Source organism: Hippopotamus amphibius, chromosome 10, assembly GCF_030028045.1.
Source record: "Hippopotamus amphibius kiboko isolate mHipAmp2 chromosome 10, mHipAmp2.hap2, whole genome shotgun sequence".
In the NCBI taxonomy this organism is placed as follows: domain Eukaryota; kingdom Metazoa; phylum Chordata; class Mammalia; order Artiodactyla; family Hippopotamidae; genus Hippopotamus; species Hippopotamus amphibius.
In genome coordinates, this window is record NC_080195.1 from 117,260,295 (window position 1) to 117,275,044 (window position 14,750).

Consider the following 14,750-nt stretch of genomic DNA (forward strand, 5'->3'; position numbering starts at 1 on the left):
GGGAGCAGAGTCCAGCGAGGGACCCCCCCGGCTGTCACTCCTGCCGGGCCTCCAGCTGGTCCAGCACCAGTGCCGCCTGGGTCTTGGCTTCCTGCAGGAGGCCGGAGATGCGCTGGCGGACCTGACAGACACAGGGCCGGTCACCGCCCTGGGCTGTCCACTCTTGGTGACCACGAGCCCCTGACCTGGGGACCCCAGCTCCTCATGGGTCTCTCCGTGGGGATGGGAGGGGCCCCTCTGTCTTTCCTGAGGTTTGGTGCCCGCCAGACCCCAGCCCCCACCCTCCTGGTCGCCCCACTTTAGCCATGACAGCCGAGGGCAGGGCTGTGTCCTTGAGGCCCGAAGGGGCGGTGCCCAAGTGGCCCGTCCATTATCCCGATGTCCCCGTGGTGGACAGGGCCTTCCCTGGCTGGAGAGGCAGTGAGGACAGGCTGGTCCTCGAAAAGGCCTCGGTGCTCCCATTCCGAGCTGGGAAATCGCTTTTTAAAGACTGTCACAAAGTCAGAGACACATGGGTAGTGGCCGGGGCTGGGAATGGGGGTGTCCTCAGGGTCTCCTTTGGAGGAATGAGAACGTTCCACAACTTGATAGAGGTGGTGGTCTCACAACACCGTATGTGTGCTAAACGTCAGCGAATTGTGTCGTTTCACGTGGTGAACTGCATGTTCTGTGAATCTTCCTTCAATAACCGTAACAAAATTACCACAAACGCTGAAGTGGGACTATTGCATAGGTTGGCGACTGTCCTTTCAGACCCCATGTTGTTGGTGCTACAGCTCAGCCCACCTGGGGGGCCCCATCCCTGGCCAGGGCCCCCCAGGAGGGAACGAGGGGGTGCCGGCAGGCGCCCAGACCACCTGCCTCCACGGAGACCCTGAAAGAAGGCCCCAGCCGTCCCCCGACGCCTGCAGGCCAGGCCTCGCCCACCCTCAGGAGGCAGAGGGACACCTCACTGGACGGACACGTCCCCACCTCGAGGGCCTGCCGGCTAGGCCCCCGGGCCCCCCCCCCCCCCCCCCCCGGTCTGGGAGCCACAGCCTCCAGGCCCCTCGGTGGGCCGGCCCCACGCCCCTGCCCACCTGGTCCTTAAATGCGTCATCGGTGACGTCCTTCAGGTTGGTGAGCACATTGAAATACGCACCGAACACGCCCGTCTCCAGGGCCCTCGCTGCCACCTGCAACAGCCGCGGGGCAGGGCCAGCGTGGGGGCGGGGCGGGCAGCGGGGCCTCGGCCTGCCCACGCCTCGGCGGGGGACACTGCCCGGGTGGGGGCCTCACTCCTCGTCCGTGAAGAACGCAAACTGAGCAGCCCAGGGTCCCCTCCAGAGGGCAGGGCTGGCCCTCCCCCTACAGAGAGAAGGCAGCGCAGCTCCTCCTGTCTGAGCGAGGCCAGCCTCCCAGCGCGCCAGCTCAGGCTGGGCTGGGGACGCCCCGGTCACATCTTAGCTCTGCCACCTGCCAGCCACGGGGGCAGGTCTTATAGGCTCCGGAGCCCGGCTTCCCACACACCCCTCTCCCTCCGGTCACTCGGGCAGGGGGAGCCTCTGCACAGCCCTCAGGAGCCCAGGGTCACTGGACAGAGGCCTGGCCCTCCCCGGCTGACCACTCAGCAGTCCGCACCCTCGGTCTCGGCGCTCTGACCCCACGACCCAATGCTGCCTCGGGCGCGGCCCTGGCTGGAGCCAGCCGTGGTGGTGGAGGGGGCCCTACCGGTGAGCACAGCAGGTTAGACCCTCACAGGCCCCGAGGGGCACACAGATGGGCAGCGCACGGCTGGCCGAGGGGGGGCCCAGAACGCAGAAAGCTTGGCCCTTGCGCTCAGGCAGCTTCCAGAACCTTCTCAACCACTCGCACACGGCCACCTCCCCAGGGAAGGAGGGGACACTCCTCTGGGGCCTCAGGACCAGACACTGAAAACAGCTGTCTCTCTCATAAAGACCCTGGGAGCTGTGGGGCCTCAGGACGAGCTCTGACGTGCAGAGCCGGCTCTGACCTTCCTGGTCCCCCATCCCCCGCCCACGGGCCGCGGACAGGCCGGGGCCGCGGACCGGGTGGCATGTGCACATTTGAGAGCCCCGGGGGCTTCTGGAAGAGGGGGCAGTGGGAAGGGGGAGGGGGACGGGGTCTGGGCATCAGTTAGGGGTGGACCCTGGAGACACACTAGAGTTTCTGCGTCTCTGCTGCGCGACCTTGAACAAAACCTTAATTCCCCGTCTTACCGGGGGTGACAGAGCCAGGCCTGCGGGCTGAGACTGATCGAAACATCCTGTGAGCGCTTGCGTCCACCTGGCTCGGTGAGCAGCTGTGAGGCCCGGTGACCCTCCCTACTGCACCCCTGCAGCAGGGACCCCCCGTATACCTGCAGGTCCGACCGGCAGGCCAGGTTCACGCACAGGGCCAGCTCCCGCAGCGCCGGCCACAGCGAGGCCACTGTCTCCGCCAGCGCCAGGGGCACAGCCACCGCCCGCCTCAGCCCCTCCTGCAGGGCAGCCGCACGTCTGGAAGTGAGGGGGTTGGTGGTCAGAGCCCAGGGCGCCTGGGCACAGCCAGACCCACCCGATGGCTCCGCCTGGAGCAGAAGGGACCAGGGTGGGGACCACAGGGAGATCGTCCTTCAATCTCAACACACCCCAGAGGGGGACCAACTGGTACCAGAGTCTTTTGAGGCGCCCGGATATCCGCGGCCAACGCTGCACTTACCTGTGCTTCTCCTCAGGTGTGTTCTTGGGCATCTTTGTTGCTTTCTGCCAGAGCAAACACAAATGCACGGCTGAGTGACTGTGACGAGGGCTCGGGGGCCTGGCGGGGAGGGAGCCTCGAGCAGCGCCCACACCACCCCGAGGTCGGTTCCGTGGGTTAGAACCCTGGGCCCCCGACAGAGGAGGGCAGGCCACCTGGCGCAGGGGCTGGAGAGGCAGGCAGAGGGGAGTGGGTTCCCCAGCGCCAGGCCTCCCAGCACCGGCTCCAGGTGAGGCCACTGCGCGCCCCTCATGTCACAGTTCGGGCCATGTCCCCCGTCCCCGAGGGGCCACACAACCTAGGCCCCTCCGAGGAGTGGTCACGCCACGTGCTGCATGTCTCTCTCCTTGGCGCTGCCAGGCAGGCCTCCGCCTTCCGAGCACCAGGTGCTGTGAGCACCCGTCCGGCTCTCGCTCACACCGGAACCCCAGGCCTGCCCATGTGTCGGGCCCACGGGCGCAGCTGGCAGGGAGCTTGCCCTCTGGTTTTGTAGGTCTCGCCAAACCTCCACCCAAAAGCCATTACCAGTCAGCTGGTCCATCACCCATGCAGGAGAGCAAAGGCTCCCTGATCCCGACCTGCACGGGGTTCTGTCGGCATCCTGACGTGCCCCGGCGGCCTCCCGTCTCCTGTGACACACCTTCCTCTTTCCATGTGGACCCGCGGCAGCTCTGGGAACCTCTGACCCTGCTGCAGACCCAGCGGGGACTCCACTGGGCAGAACTTTGCTGATTTCAGTCAAGTCTGACTTTCACGTGGCCACGTCTCTGTCTGGCTGAGGCCTGCCCACCACAGTTTGATTTATTTTCTGATTCATTGTGAGGTTTTCTGGGGGGAGGAGGGAGATACACAGCTAGCTTCTGACTCCTGCTAGAGATTGCTCATGTATTTGGTGCATGATAAGGATGTTTCCTTATTTTTGTTCAAAAGTCCTTTTTCTTACTGTTCACTGGGGACACAGACCCGTGCAGTATCTACTGCACGCGCAAGTGTGTGTGTGTGTGTGTGTGGTGTGTGAGAGTGATTGTGGGTCGGGTGTCTTCAGTCTCACTATTCTATTTTAGGTTTTCTCTAAACCACATCTCTTTGCTGACTATTTTTCTTTTTCTTTCCTGCCTTTTGAGTAGATTTTCATTTTCCTACTCCCCCTCCAGTTGTTTTATATTTCTCTTATTTCTGATCTCTAGTGGTCAGAATGTTTCATATTTATTTTTAATTATGTGTTAACATTTATTTGCAGGCTGATGCCTCTCCTTGAACACCTCTCGGTGTCTGAAGTTCTTCCGGCCACAGATGCCTAGAAGTACCCTGAGAGAAGTTCCGTAAGTCTGGCCTCGGGGGTCATTTAAACTACAACACCCAGGAAAGAGCAAAAAAAGACTGAATATTCAACAACATAAAACCATAAAACTCACATGGCCAGAAACCAGCACAAGCAAAGTCAAAAGTCAAACAAGCTGGGACTCCCTGGCTTACGAAAAGCGAAACAGAGAAGAAACGGACACCTCGCTTGCCTAAAAAGAAATTAAAACCGCTGCGAAAAGTATGAAAATGCTCCTCCCGCGGCCCTGCCCACATGAGACGCAGGTGACCGCCAGGCCACGGCGTGGCGGGGGAGGAGGGGAAATGGCGGGAGGACCACTCCAGGGCTCAATCCACACAACCTCTGCAAGGGCCACTTCATAGCATCCTTCACGTGGGAAACGCACCCACCTTGAGGCAAAAGCCCTTCCCCAAGTCAGTCCTACAGCCTGCCCACCGAATGCCCAGCGATGGAGGGCAGCTGTCCACACAGCCTTGTCCCAGGTGCAGAATGGACCTGGCCCGAATCCCCCAGCAGGGCTGGTCCAAGGCCTCTGCCCCAGGTGTCCCTGCAACACCGGGCTGCTGGGGCGGGGGTGGGGGGGGGTCCCTGCTCCGGGAGGACATCAGGTGAAGGATGGAAGCGGCAACTGGGCATCTGCCTGCGGCCATTTACGTAACAAAGGAGGGAAAGGGGAACCTGTCTTCCCGAACGCACACAGCATCTCAGGGAGACGCACTGGGCCTGCACCTGCTTGGGGCAGGGGTGCAGGGGCGGGGCGCTCACCAGCTGCCCTCTGCCCCGTGAACTCTGAACCCCTGAAGGCTTCATCTGTTTTTAAAAAGCAAACAAATGAAATTTAAACAGAGAAGTGCATATAGGAAAGGAGATCAGTCTCTGCACGCGCCCTGCCCCGCCCCCATCAGGGACCCAGCTTCAGTCAGAGGGTCACCCCCTCCCGCAACGCGACATCCCAGGACGAGACTGTCCCCGTGCACATTCGGCACTCACGTTGGGGCTCCCAGCCCAGCAGTCCCCCAGGGTCACCCCCTGAAGTCCCCTGGCCCGGGTCCTCCTGCCCTGCCACCCCCCCCACCGTTGCACCCCTAGTGTCACGAGCTCACACCTTCCCACACGGGCCTTCCTACGTCTTCCTTCCCGCCTCTCCCGTGTCCTCTCCGCTGGGTCTGCTCTCAGACACACCTGGGGCTTCTTGACCTTGCACTTGCGCCTCGACCTTCCTGCGCAGTCCCCGACCCCGCCCGGGTCTAGCCGACGCCCCTCCGCCACCCCCGGATGAGCGCGTCTGGACCCGCCACCCGCCTCCTGTGACGCCGGGGGTGCCCACCCTCCAGGGGCCCTGTGTCAACGTCTCCTCTGATCTCTGCGACCGTGACCGACAGCGTTTCTTCTGTGAAGACTCCTGCTCCCGCCTTTTCCCGGACGGGAGCTCTTCCTTGGGGACCTTGCCTTCCTCCAGCGCCTGCAGGTCTCAGGGCCGCCCGTCGACAGGACTCAGGGAGGTGGGCAGATGGACGCTGAGCCTGGCTGGTCCTCGGGGCAGGTACCCCTCTCTCCCTCCCAACCCCGGCCTGCAGAGACCCGGACTGGGGTCACGTCTGCACCAAACCGGCTGGGCTTAGCCCTGCATGAGTGTGGAGGGAGGGGCCCAAGAGGGGCCAGACCAGGGTCCCCTCCCTCCAGCCCCCTGGCCTCCAGACACCTGTGCTCGTGGCAGCCCCTCCCCCGTGACCCTGACCCCCTTTCTCTCCTCCGGACCCCCCACTGTCCCCCGACGCCACTCTCCCTCGGGGCCGCCCCCGGGGGGCCCTCTGCACACTCACCAGGTAGGCCTCGAAGGCCCGGGCGTCGGCGTCCACCATCGCGGTCAGCTCGGCCACGGCCGCGTGGAAGGGCGGGATCAGACACCGCATGGTCGCGTCCAGACGCTCGAATTGGCGCCGCCCGTAGGTCATCAGGCCGGCCATGGAGGCCAGCGCAGCGCCCTGGGGGAGTGTCCTGCGCTGGGACCGGCCCCAGGCCGGCACCCCCGCCCCTGCGTCCACCACGCATCCTCGCCCGGCCCCACTCACCATGGCTGCACTGGCCGCGGCCACAGAGCCGCCCCCCGGGGCCGCCGAGCGGGCGCCCACCTCACGGATGAAGGTGCACAGGGGCTGGTCCACCAGGCTCTGCTCGGGCCTGACCTTGGGGACCAGGTACCTGCAGGGATGGGGGTGGCTTGGTGGGGCCCGGGGAGGTGGGGGTGCTGGGGCGGGGTCTGCATCACGCAGGGATGGGGGTGGGAGGGGGATGGACAGGGTCCTGGATTGCTGCTGCCAGGCTATGAGGGCGGGGCTGCCCAGGGCGGGGTCCCTGACTTGCGCCAGCGCAGGGTGGGGGCGGTCTATATGGACCCAACTTGCAGAGTGGCTGCCCGGGGAGGGACTGTGACCAGCCAGGAGCTGCGTGAGGACAGAGCAGGACCTCACTAGGCTCCTCCGCAGCCCCCCAGCCCCACTCCTGGTGATGGGGCAGAGCTCTGGAGGACTGAGGGGTCTCCACGCAGGGGTTGGGGACAGAGGCTGCTCACTCGATGATCCGCTCCTTGGGGTTGAAGGGGGACAGGGAGTCCAGGCCCAGCCGGTTCACCACCTGGAAGAGGGGCCGGTGACAGGGGTCTCCTGGACTGCAGGCCCCACCCCTGCTGCCCGCAGGGTGCCCTGCCTGCCCATCCCCTGCCGCCCGCAGGGCACAGCTGCCACGCCCCCACCCACCGGCAGCCCTGAGGACCGAATCCCCCACCAGAGCAGGCACCCTGCCTGGCCTCCGGACACACCTCCCACCCACTGTGCTGCCCCGGGGAGACCGAGCCCCACGGGGACCCCGTCCTGCCCACACGCAAGCCTGCCCTGGAAGGGGCAAGGAAACTGCCTCTTTGGACAGGATTCCAGCTTCTTGGGTGTCAGTGTCTCTCTGGTTCTGGTTCAGCTGGGAGCTGCATGATCTGCCCACATGTGAGGCTTGATACGTGAGGAAAAGTGAATTTTACCCAAATTCAAAATAAAGTTGGAAATATCCCCGTTTCAGAGTAGAATTCTTTCCACCAAAACCACTCAGGATGCTTTATGGTGCTCGATGCCAGAAGCACAGTTCCAGCCCCTCTGAGCCACACAGGTAACACGTTCCGCACAAGGTAAGACGTGACAAGTGTGGCTTGAGGGAAACGGGGCCCCGGCAACGGTCGTGGGGCCTCCCCGAGGACATGGAAACGGGACAGAGCGCCCGAGAGCTGCCGGTAGAGCCAGCAGGCAGCCCGTCTGTGCAGAAAACTGCAGTGAGAGGAATGGAGCTGTCAGAGCAGATTCCAGCACCCGGCAACACTGGCAGGAAGTAGAGGAGACCAGTCACGGCCAGAAGTGACCAGAAGTGACCAGAAAGCCTCCTCGCCCTGAAACTGGGTCCACCCTGCAGACATCTGCGCGTCCCTCACCAGTGGGGGGGGTCTCAAGCCCCCAAGAGTGGGGGTCAGATGGGAGACCCCTAAAAGATGACATCTCCAAGGACAAATTTGGGGAAAACCACTCATCACAGGAAATACTGGGATACTTCCAGGCCTCAGCCTTCCGTTTGGTGAAGCACAACACACATCTTTCCTGGGGATTCTAACCTGACGGGGAGGTGGGCCACCGTTCATGCAGAATTCTCTGCCTGTGTGGCTCCGAACCGCCGAGCACAAGGCTCATCGAAAGGGGCCCAAGCACCTCCCTCAGGCCAACACGAACTTTAAACCAGGTGAGCAAGAATTCCCATGGACACATAACTCCAAACAACAGGCTCTCAATCAAAAATCACAAAGCACGGGAAGAGGCATCACCGTGAGAGTCAGCAGACACAGCAGTGCGGATAATCAGACCCTCAGCACTGCAGACCTTGGAACTTTCAGACAAGGAATACAGAACAACACATTAAAACAAAACAGCAGAGAGCCTCCAACACATTAAATAAGGAATAAATAAATGTGGGAAAGGTGAACGTTTCTTACAGGAAAAGGGTGAAGTTAGAAAATTCTCGATGCTCCTAAAACTAGTGGCTGGAATTTCAAGAGGAACAGGGCATTTACACGTTCTTAAACTACCTCCCCAGGGAGTTCTTATGAATGACAAAAGGAAAACAGAAACACTGCAGTGATGACCCTGGGTCTGGGACACCAGCTGGACCAGGGGACCCAGGTAATGCCCTAAGGGGAACACTCATCACTTCCGTGCTGCTCCTGCCAAAACACACAAGCACACCCAGCCCTGAGACAGGTCAGGCCAGCACCCAGCAAGGGGAGCTTCACAGCTCATCACGGTCAAGGAAGGACGGGGAGAACTGGGGACCTGGTACAGATTACAGGCCATAAAAGACAAGGCACCTGGACTTACTGCTGGTCTGGGGTGGACTCTAGAGAGGGAGACACTGACAAGACTTGATTACGATCTGCAGATTAGACACTAGGTTGTACCGTGTTGAATTTCCTGATTTTGATCACTGAACTATGATTGTGTAAGAGAATGACCTTGATCTTAAGAAATACACCCTGAATAAAGGAGGGGTAAAGGGTACAACGTCTTCCATCTACTCTCAGATGGTCCAGGAAAAATTATGATTATGCACGAACACAGAGAAAGGGATACAGCAATGGGGCAAAATGCAGCAACAGGTGAATCTAGAGTATAAAGGAGCTCTGGGTACTATTCTTGGCACATTTTCTGTGAGTAGGAAGTTACATCAGAACAAAAAGTTACACCACACTTTGTAACCTCTAGAAAGAGAAGAGACCAAGCCACAAACTGCATCAGTGGTTGCAAAGCGAGGCCTGAGAAAATCACAGTGAGTACGGGGGGAAAGGAATGGAGAGAAAGCAGAGAAGAGACAGAATATATGGAAGAAAAGGCTACCAGTGTAACTGGTGTTCGTAAAGTACAAGAACAAAAACACCGGATCAGAAATATACTAGAAGGAAATGATGACGAACGACCAACACCAAGGCGCGTGTGCAGAGCCACCGACTTTCACGGGTAAAGAGGGACTTGTTCGAGCGTCAGGGAGAAGGCACAGGTCACCGGGGTGGGGAGACACCCAGGCGGCCTTAGCCCTCCCCCAGTGACATGTATTCCTAAAGGGGAAGTACTTGGAACACTTTGCTCAGCTTCCAGGACCGATAGTAAAACAAAGAAGAAGGAGGAGGCCGGGACCTGGGGACAGGGCCCAGGGCCTGAGGTGCAGGTGCCTCGAGCCCAGACCTGCTCCCTCTCCCTGTCGCCCCCGCGCCCCCCACGCCTCCCCCCCAGCCTCAGCACCACCCTCCCCCGGCCCCACCCACCAGCCGGAGCCGCTGCTCCTCCTCCAGGAGGAAGAGGTTCTCCTTCTCGCAGTAGAAGGCGGCAGCGTCCAGCAGGGCCTTCAGAGGCACCAGGCCCACCAGCTGTGAGCCCACCACCGGGAGGCTCAGCTCCTGCAGAGGTCAGAGGTTGGAGGTCAGAGGTTGGGGCGTCAGCACCCAGCGGGAATATGGGGCTGGGGGTACCTGTCCAGCTCACCTGGGCTTTGGCGGGGAGGGTAGGGGGGACCCACCCTGCTCACCTGGGCTTCTCTGCAGGTCTCCTCATAGACCGTGTGCAGCCCCGTGACCTCAAAGTCCAGGAGGTTCACAGACACCTGAGCCAGGTTCTTCTCATCCAGGTACCAGCCGATGCCCTGCACCTTTCTCAGGCGTCCTGGCTGCAGAGGACAAGGCTTTCCCAGCCTGGTCCTGCCCAGCCTCTCCTGCGCCCGACGCTGACAGCCCCTTGCCCCTGCATCCCCCAGCCGGCCCGGGGCCTCCCTTATGCCCCAGAGCCCAGACGAGGCGGCCATGGCCTGAAGACTGTGCGGTGCATCCGGGCAGCCGGCGGCGGGCGGATGTCCTCCCCGCTCTCCTGCTCTCATCAGAGCCAGGGAGGGGCCTGCCCACCATGGGAAACCGAGGCCCAAAAGGTCCGCACCAGGATGCCTGTCCCACACAAGCCCCAGGCTCAGACCAGGCCCTGCTGCCCGGCCAGCGCTCCGCCCACGCCCTCCTCCTAGAGACCCGTCGCTTCCACTCCCCCCCCCCACCCCAGAGGCTGGCTCCCGGCCCCCTCTCCCTGGGGCGACTCTGTCCACCTGCGGGGTCCTCTGACTCCTGACTTGAGCAGAGCACAGAGAAGGGCTGGGGAGCTGCTGTGGTTTTGCGTTGTGCTTGCAGACAGCTGAGTGTCAGGATGGAAGCTGGGCTCCCAGGGCCCCGGCTGCCTGGCAGGCCCAGGTTTCTGGGGGTGGGGCCTGACAGGTGAGTGGGGCCTCCTTCACCAGGTACCTCTGTCTACCTGTGTCCAGCTCAAACTTGCTGCAGGAGTGATGCTCACACTAGGTGACAACTACCATGACAGACGGTGGATCAGGGCACCTGGGGTGCCAGGAGACATGTGGGAAGACCTGGGGGCACCTGGAGGCATGTGGGGGGACCTGGGGCTCAGAGTGGCTGTTTTCCTATCAGTGGAAATGCTGCAATATTGTAACCACAGCTGTAGCCCTGATGCTTCCATGGAAAATGTCAAGACCCGCTCCCCAGCTTCAGACCCTGGAACCCGACCCTGCCGGTCCCATGTGGCGTGGACACCAAGGTGGGCTGGTCAGCAGGTCCACACACGGCGCCCAGCCTTGACCCTCTCTAGCGGCCCCTCTGGATCCCATGGGGACCAGCCCTCAGGGGGACCCTGGGTGCCAGACGCCACCCACCTGGTCCTTCCCGCGGCCCTGCTCCCGGAGGTCGAGGGCGATGCGGTGAGCCTGCTCCCTGGTGCTGAGCAGGTTGACATTGAACGCGATGAGGAACGTGCGCGCACCCGTGACGGTGGCCCCCCAGCTGGGGATGAAGGAGCTGGGGCCGAAGTCGGGCGCCCACTCGGCCTGCTTGAGCTGTGGGGGGACCAGCGGGTGAGGGAAGGGGGAGGGAGGGGCCCCACCCTGCAGGGCCCCACCCTGCAGGGCCCACCCCCAGACCACCCGCTGGTGGGGGACACGGCACCTTCTCAGGCAGAGCCTCGTACTCCCCGGCCCGGATAGCCGGCAGGGACCGGCGGCTGGCCGTCCTCGCTGCCTCGCCGTAGAGGTACACTGCAAGGGACCTGGCCGGTCAGGCCCTCAGCCGGGGGTGCTGCAGGGCCCCCACTCCTGCAGCTCCATCTTGCTGGCAGCACCCCCATCTCTGTGCCCCATCAGACGGGTGTGGGTGCTTGCTGATGGGCACTCTGCGTGGGTCAGGACCCCTCCTCTGCCCACGCAGGGGCAGGGCAGGCCCCACCCCCAGCCGCACCCCCACTGCCCCAGGACAGCTGCCCCAGAAAAAGCCATCGCCCACCCATAAGAGTCGGGAACAGACACGCAGGGCTGGAAGGAATTCATGTTTCTCACCAAAGAGCATTTTCATTAAAAGATCAACACGCCCGCAAATTCAGGAACAAGGAAGAGAGAAAACAGAGCCCCACCAGCTCCCGACCGTCCCCCAGCCCATCCACTGGCCACGTCACAGGAGCTGGACCTGCACCTGGGCTCACGGGTCTGCCTGCTGCCCTGTGCTGGGCTTTTCCTTGATTTGATTAATTCCCCAAAGAGACAGTTTAGGGATCTCCATCCGTCCTGCTCAAGTCCTTTACAGAGCAGCTACTCGGTCCCACTGCCACCTCCCTGACGGCTGGGACCCTGTCCTTGTGGTTTGTCTCATTATAGGAGAAGCAGGACACATTCCTACCTGTCAAAAACCTGCATGACAGGGTTCTCTTTTCATTTGTTTGTTTTGGTTTTTTCTTAAAACCTGCATTTTTAAGAGTGCAAGAGCAGAGACCGTCGAGGGATGCTGGCCGCTGATGGGGACTGGAGTGGAGTGAGGAGGGGCCACTTGGGGGAGTCCCTGGGGTGGGCCCCGCCCCCGGGCACTCACCTGGCACACCCAGCTCCTCCGCCAGCCTCTGGCCAAAGGCCTGGGCACAGAGCACACACTCGTCCATGGTGACGCCCCTCACCGGGATGAAGGGGCACACGTCAAGGGCACCCATCCGAGGGTGCTCCCCTGTGCAGAGACGGGGCTGAGGAAGGGAGGCCCAGGTGGGGAGCATGGCCCCACCCTCCAGGCCTGTCCGCATACTCACGCACTGACCACAGGGCCCCCGGAGAAGCAGACACCCCCTCCCGCCTGAGTACTTGGTGGTAAACCCCTCCCTCTCCTAAAAGCCAAGAGGTTAACTTCCAGCCCTGAGGGAGGGGACACCTCCACCTCGCTGCCTTACAGAGCGTCCTTCTCTGAACCCCAGTCCCCCCGGTCTGTGGGTCAGCGGCCTCCCCAGATGGCGGCCCCCACGCCCCACCCCCCCCAGGCGGCTCCTGTGTCTGAGATAAGCCTCATCTCTCTTCACCAGTTGCGATCTCTTGTGAATTCCCTCCCCCCCTGTAGGCAGCCAGAGACCCTGCCCTTTTGACCAGCTCCCTGTGTGTCCACCAACCTTTGACCCTGACGCCCAAAGAATGTGTTTGGTTTGTGGGCTGTTGAGAGACCAGCTGTGTCCCTCCCACCCAAGGCCTGCACGGAGTGCCATCACCTCTCTGCCGGCCCCTGTCAGGCCTCCGGAAATGTGGACCGGGTCCAAGAAGCATCTGGCCGGCCCATCGGCCCCACGCCCACCCCCAGCCGGCCGCCTGCGCTCGGGCCCTCACCTCTGTGCCCACCCATGTCGATGAGCTGGTGGGCGACCCGTGCGGCGTTGAGGGCCCCCTCCACCACGTCCTCGGGGCGCCCCACGAAGGTGTAGACGGTGCGGTTGGTGGAGGGGCCGGCGTCCACGTCCAGCAGCACGCAGCCCGGGGTCTGCGCCACCGCTCGGGAGATGGCATCGATCACCTGGGGACGAAGCCGGGCCTGCGCTCGGTCTCCCCACGCGGAAGAGGGAACGGGAGCTGCAGGGGCTGTGCCCGACCTGCACCCCCACCCAGACGCAGGGTGAGGAGTTGGAGCTGGGCGTTTGGGGGCCCCCAAAGAGCAGGAGCCCTCAGGAGCAGGTGCCAGCTTTACCCTCCGGGAGAAACCGAGGCAGGAAGCAGAACCCCGACGCAGGGGCTGCCAGGGGCCTGAGAAGGTGACCCACAGGCCAAGGTCACAGAGGGTCAGGGCCCCAGCCCCCAGCGGCCTGCGTCAGGGGAGGTGCACGAGGGGCCCTGACTCCTCCGAGGCGGCAGGTTGGCCTGCCCGGCTCTCTGTGCCTCAGTTTCCTGCAGGTAACGTGGAGATGAGAGCAGCGCCCGCCTCAGGAGGTGGGGGGAGGGAAGATGGGGTACCCCAAGGGGACCTTTAAACGGCCCTGCAGGTCGGGCTTCAGGGGCCCTGTTCCCACATGAGAAGCAAAGTGACCTGCCCAGACCCCAGGCCCAAACCTGGTCCAGGACCCCTGCCTGGCTGTCTGCCTGCAGCCCTCTTCCTCACCCTTTCCAGAGAAGATAATCCCCAAACCCCACGCCGAGCCGCGCTCTCCTTGCCCTGAGCCCCCAGCCACCTCACCTCCTGGTTCTTCCCCTCCGAGAAGTTGGGGACGCATTCCACCAGCTGGGACATGGCCCAGGCCCTGTTCCAGACACTCCTCTCACCAGCAGAGGTGGGAAGGAGGCCGGCGGGGCCTTTATACCCCTCCCCCCACCCCAGCAGGGCCCTCCCTGGGGCCAGGCTTCTTATTAACCAAGCGGCTGGGGGAGGGGCAGAGCCAGGCCCCCCGCGAGGCTGCCAGCTGAGGAGGAGGGCTGAGACTCCCCTGAAAGAAACCCCTGGGACCTGGACTCTTGGGGGAAGGTCCTCAGCAGGCCGCGGCCTCAGGTCAGCCCAGGCTCCAGGTCCAGGGCCCCCTGGTGACCCTCTGGGTGACCCTACTGTGACCTTCCAGGCCCCATTTCTTGGTGGAACAGCCAAGCCTCGGGGCTGCGTGTGAGGCCCAGCACTGGGCCTGGCTCCCGGCGGAGGTCAGCGCACCTGGTCGGCGGAGGATGGGCGGGCTCCGCATGTGCCAGTGCGTGGCGCTCCCTGGCTCAGGCAGGGGAGGCCGGAGGGTCCCCACAAGGGCAGCAGCACAGGGCCCTGAGCCCAGAGGGCCGGCTCGGGCCGACACCCTCTTGAAGTCCTTGGTGATTTCTGAACCGCAGGAGTTTCCATTCCGCAAAGGCCTACGGATCACGTGGTCATCCTGGCAGCACGCGGACCCTGCAGGGAGGGGATCCCCTCCCAAGAGCAGCTACACCTATCCACGGTCTTCCCGGAAATGGGTGCCCCACACGGCCTCTGGGGTGACCAGCGTCTGAGGCTACTCCGCCCCTCGGCAGTCAGCACAGGGCCAGGTGAGGGATGCCCAGATCTCTCGGGTCCCAGCTGTCTGGCCTTGGGAAGCCCACCTCCCAGCAGCTGCTCATGGGGACTGGAAGAGGGAGAAGCCGCTGGGTGAGCCCAGAGACCCCAGAAGCTGGGGGCAGGCCCGTCCTGTCCAGTGTGGCCCCTGGGGTGACTGTGGGTGAACGTGGGTGATGGCCATCCTGGCCCCCGGACCCCAGGAGGGGACGTGGGAGCACCAGCAGCACCTGACCCTCTGCGGGGGCTCAGCCAGGACAGCTT

The 14,750-nt window shown here is 62.8% G+C and overlaps 1 protein-coding gene across 2 annotated transcripts; it reads right to left on the reverse strand.

The window, feature by feature from the left end:
- FTCD (formimidoyltransferase cyclodeaminase) lies at positions 1-13,724 on the reverse strand. Of its 2 annotated transcripts, XM_057697151.1 has the most exons (14): positions 13,656-13,724; positions 12,818-13,001; positions 12,048-12,176; positions 11,136-11,224; positions 10,847-11,026; positions 9,671-9,808; positions 9,411-9,542; positions 6,636-6,697; positions 6,136-6,265; positions 5,887-6,048; positions 2,701-2,744; positions 2,360-2,498; positions 1,080-1,175; positions 1-121 (listed from the first exon to the last, which is right to left on the reverse strand). In XM_057697151.1, the coding sequence occupies exons 1-14, from the start codon at positions 13,707-13,709 to the stop codon at positions 35-37; spliced, it is 1,626 nt and encodes a 541-aa protein (XP_057553134.1). In that variant the 5' UTR covers positions 13,710-13,724; the 3' UTR covers positions 1-34. The 2 variants fall into 2 exon arrangements, with proteins under 2 accessions (XP_057553134.1, XP_057553133.1); XM_057697150.1 differs by lacking the exons at positions 1-121; positions 12,818-13,001; positions 13,656-13,724 and adding an exon at positions 137-679 and having other exon boundaries at positions 12,048-12,392.
- Between the last annotated feature and the right edge of the window lie 1,026 nt (positions 13,725-14,750).

Bases quoted from the DNA above. Each gene is read 5' to 3' on its own strand.
- FTCD (XM_057697151.1), bottom strand. From the start codon at position 13,709: ATGTCCCAGCTGGTGGAATGCGTCCCCAACTTCTCGGAGGGGAAGAAC. The intron at 6,266-6,635 runs GTGAGCAGCCTC...CCATCCCTGCAG, and splicing joins CCCAAGGAGCGGATCATCGA to GTACCTGGTCCCCAAGGTCA. The intron at 6,049-6,135 runs GTGAGTGGGGCC...ACACTCCCCCAG, and splicing joins CCGCGGCCAGTGCAGCCATG to GGCGCTGCGCTGGCCTCCAT.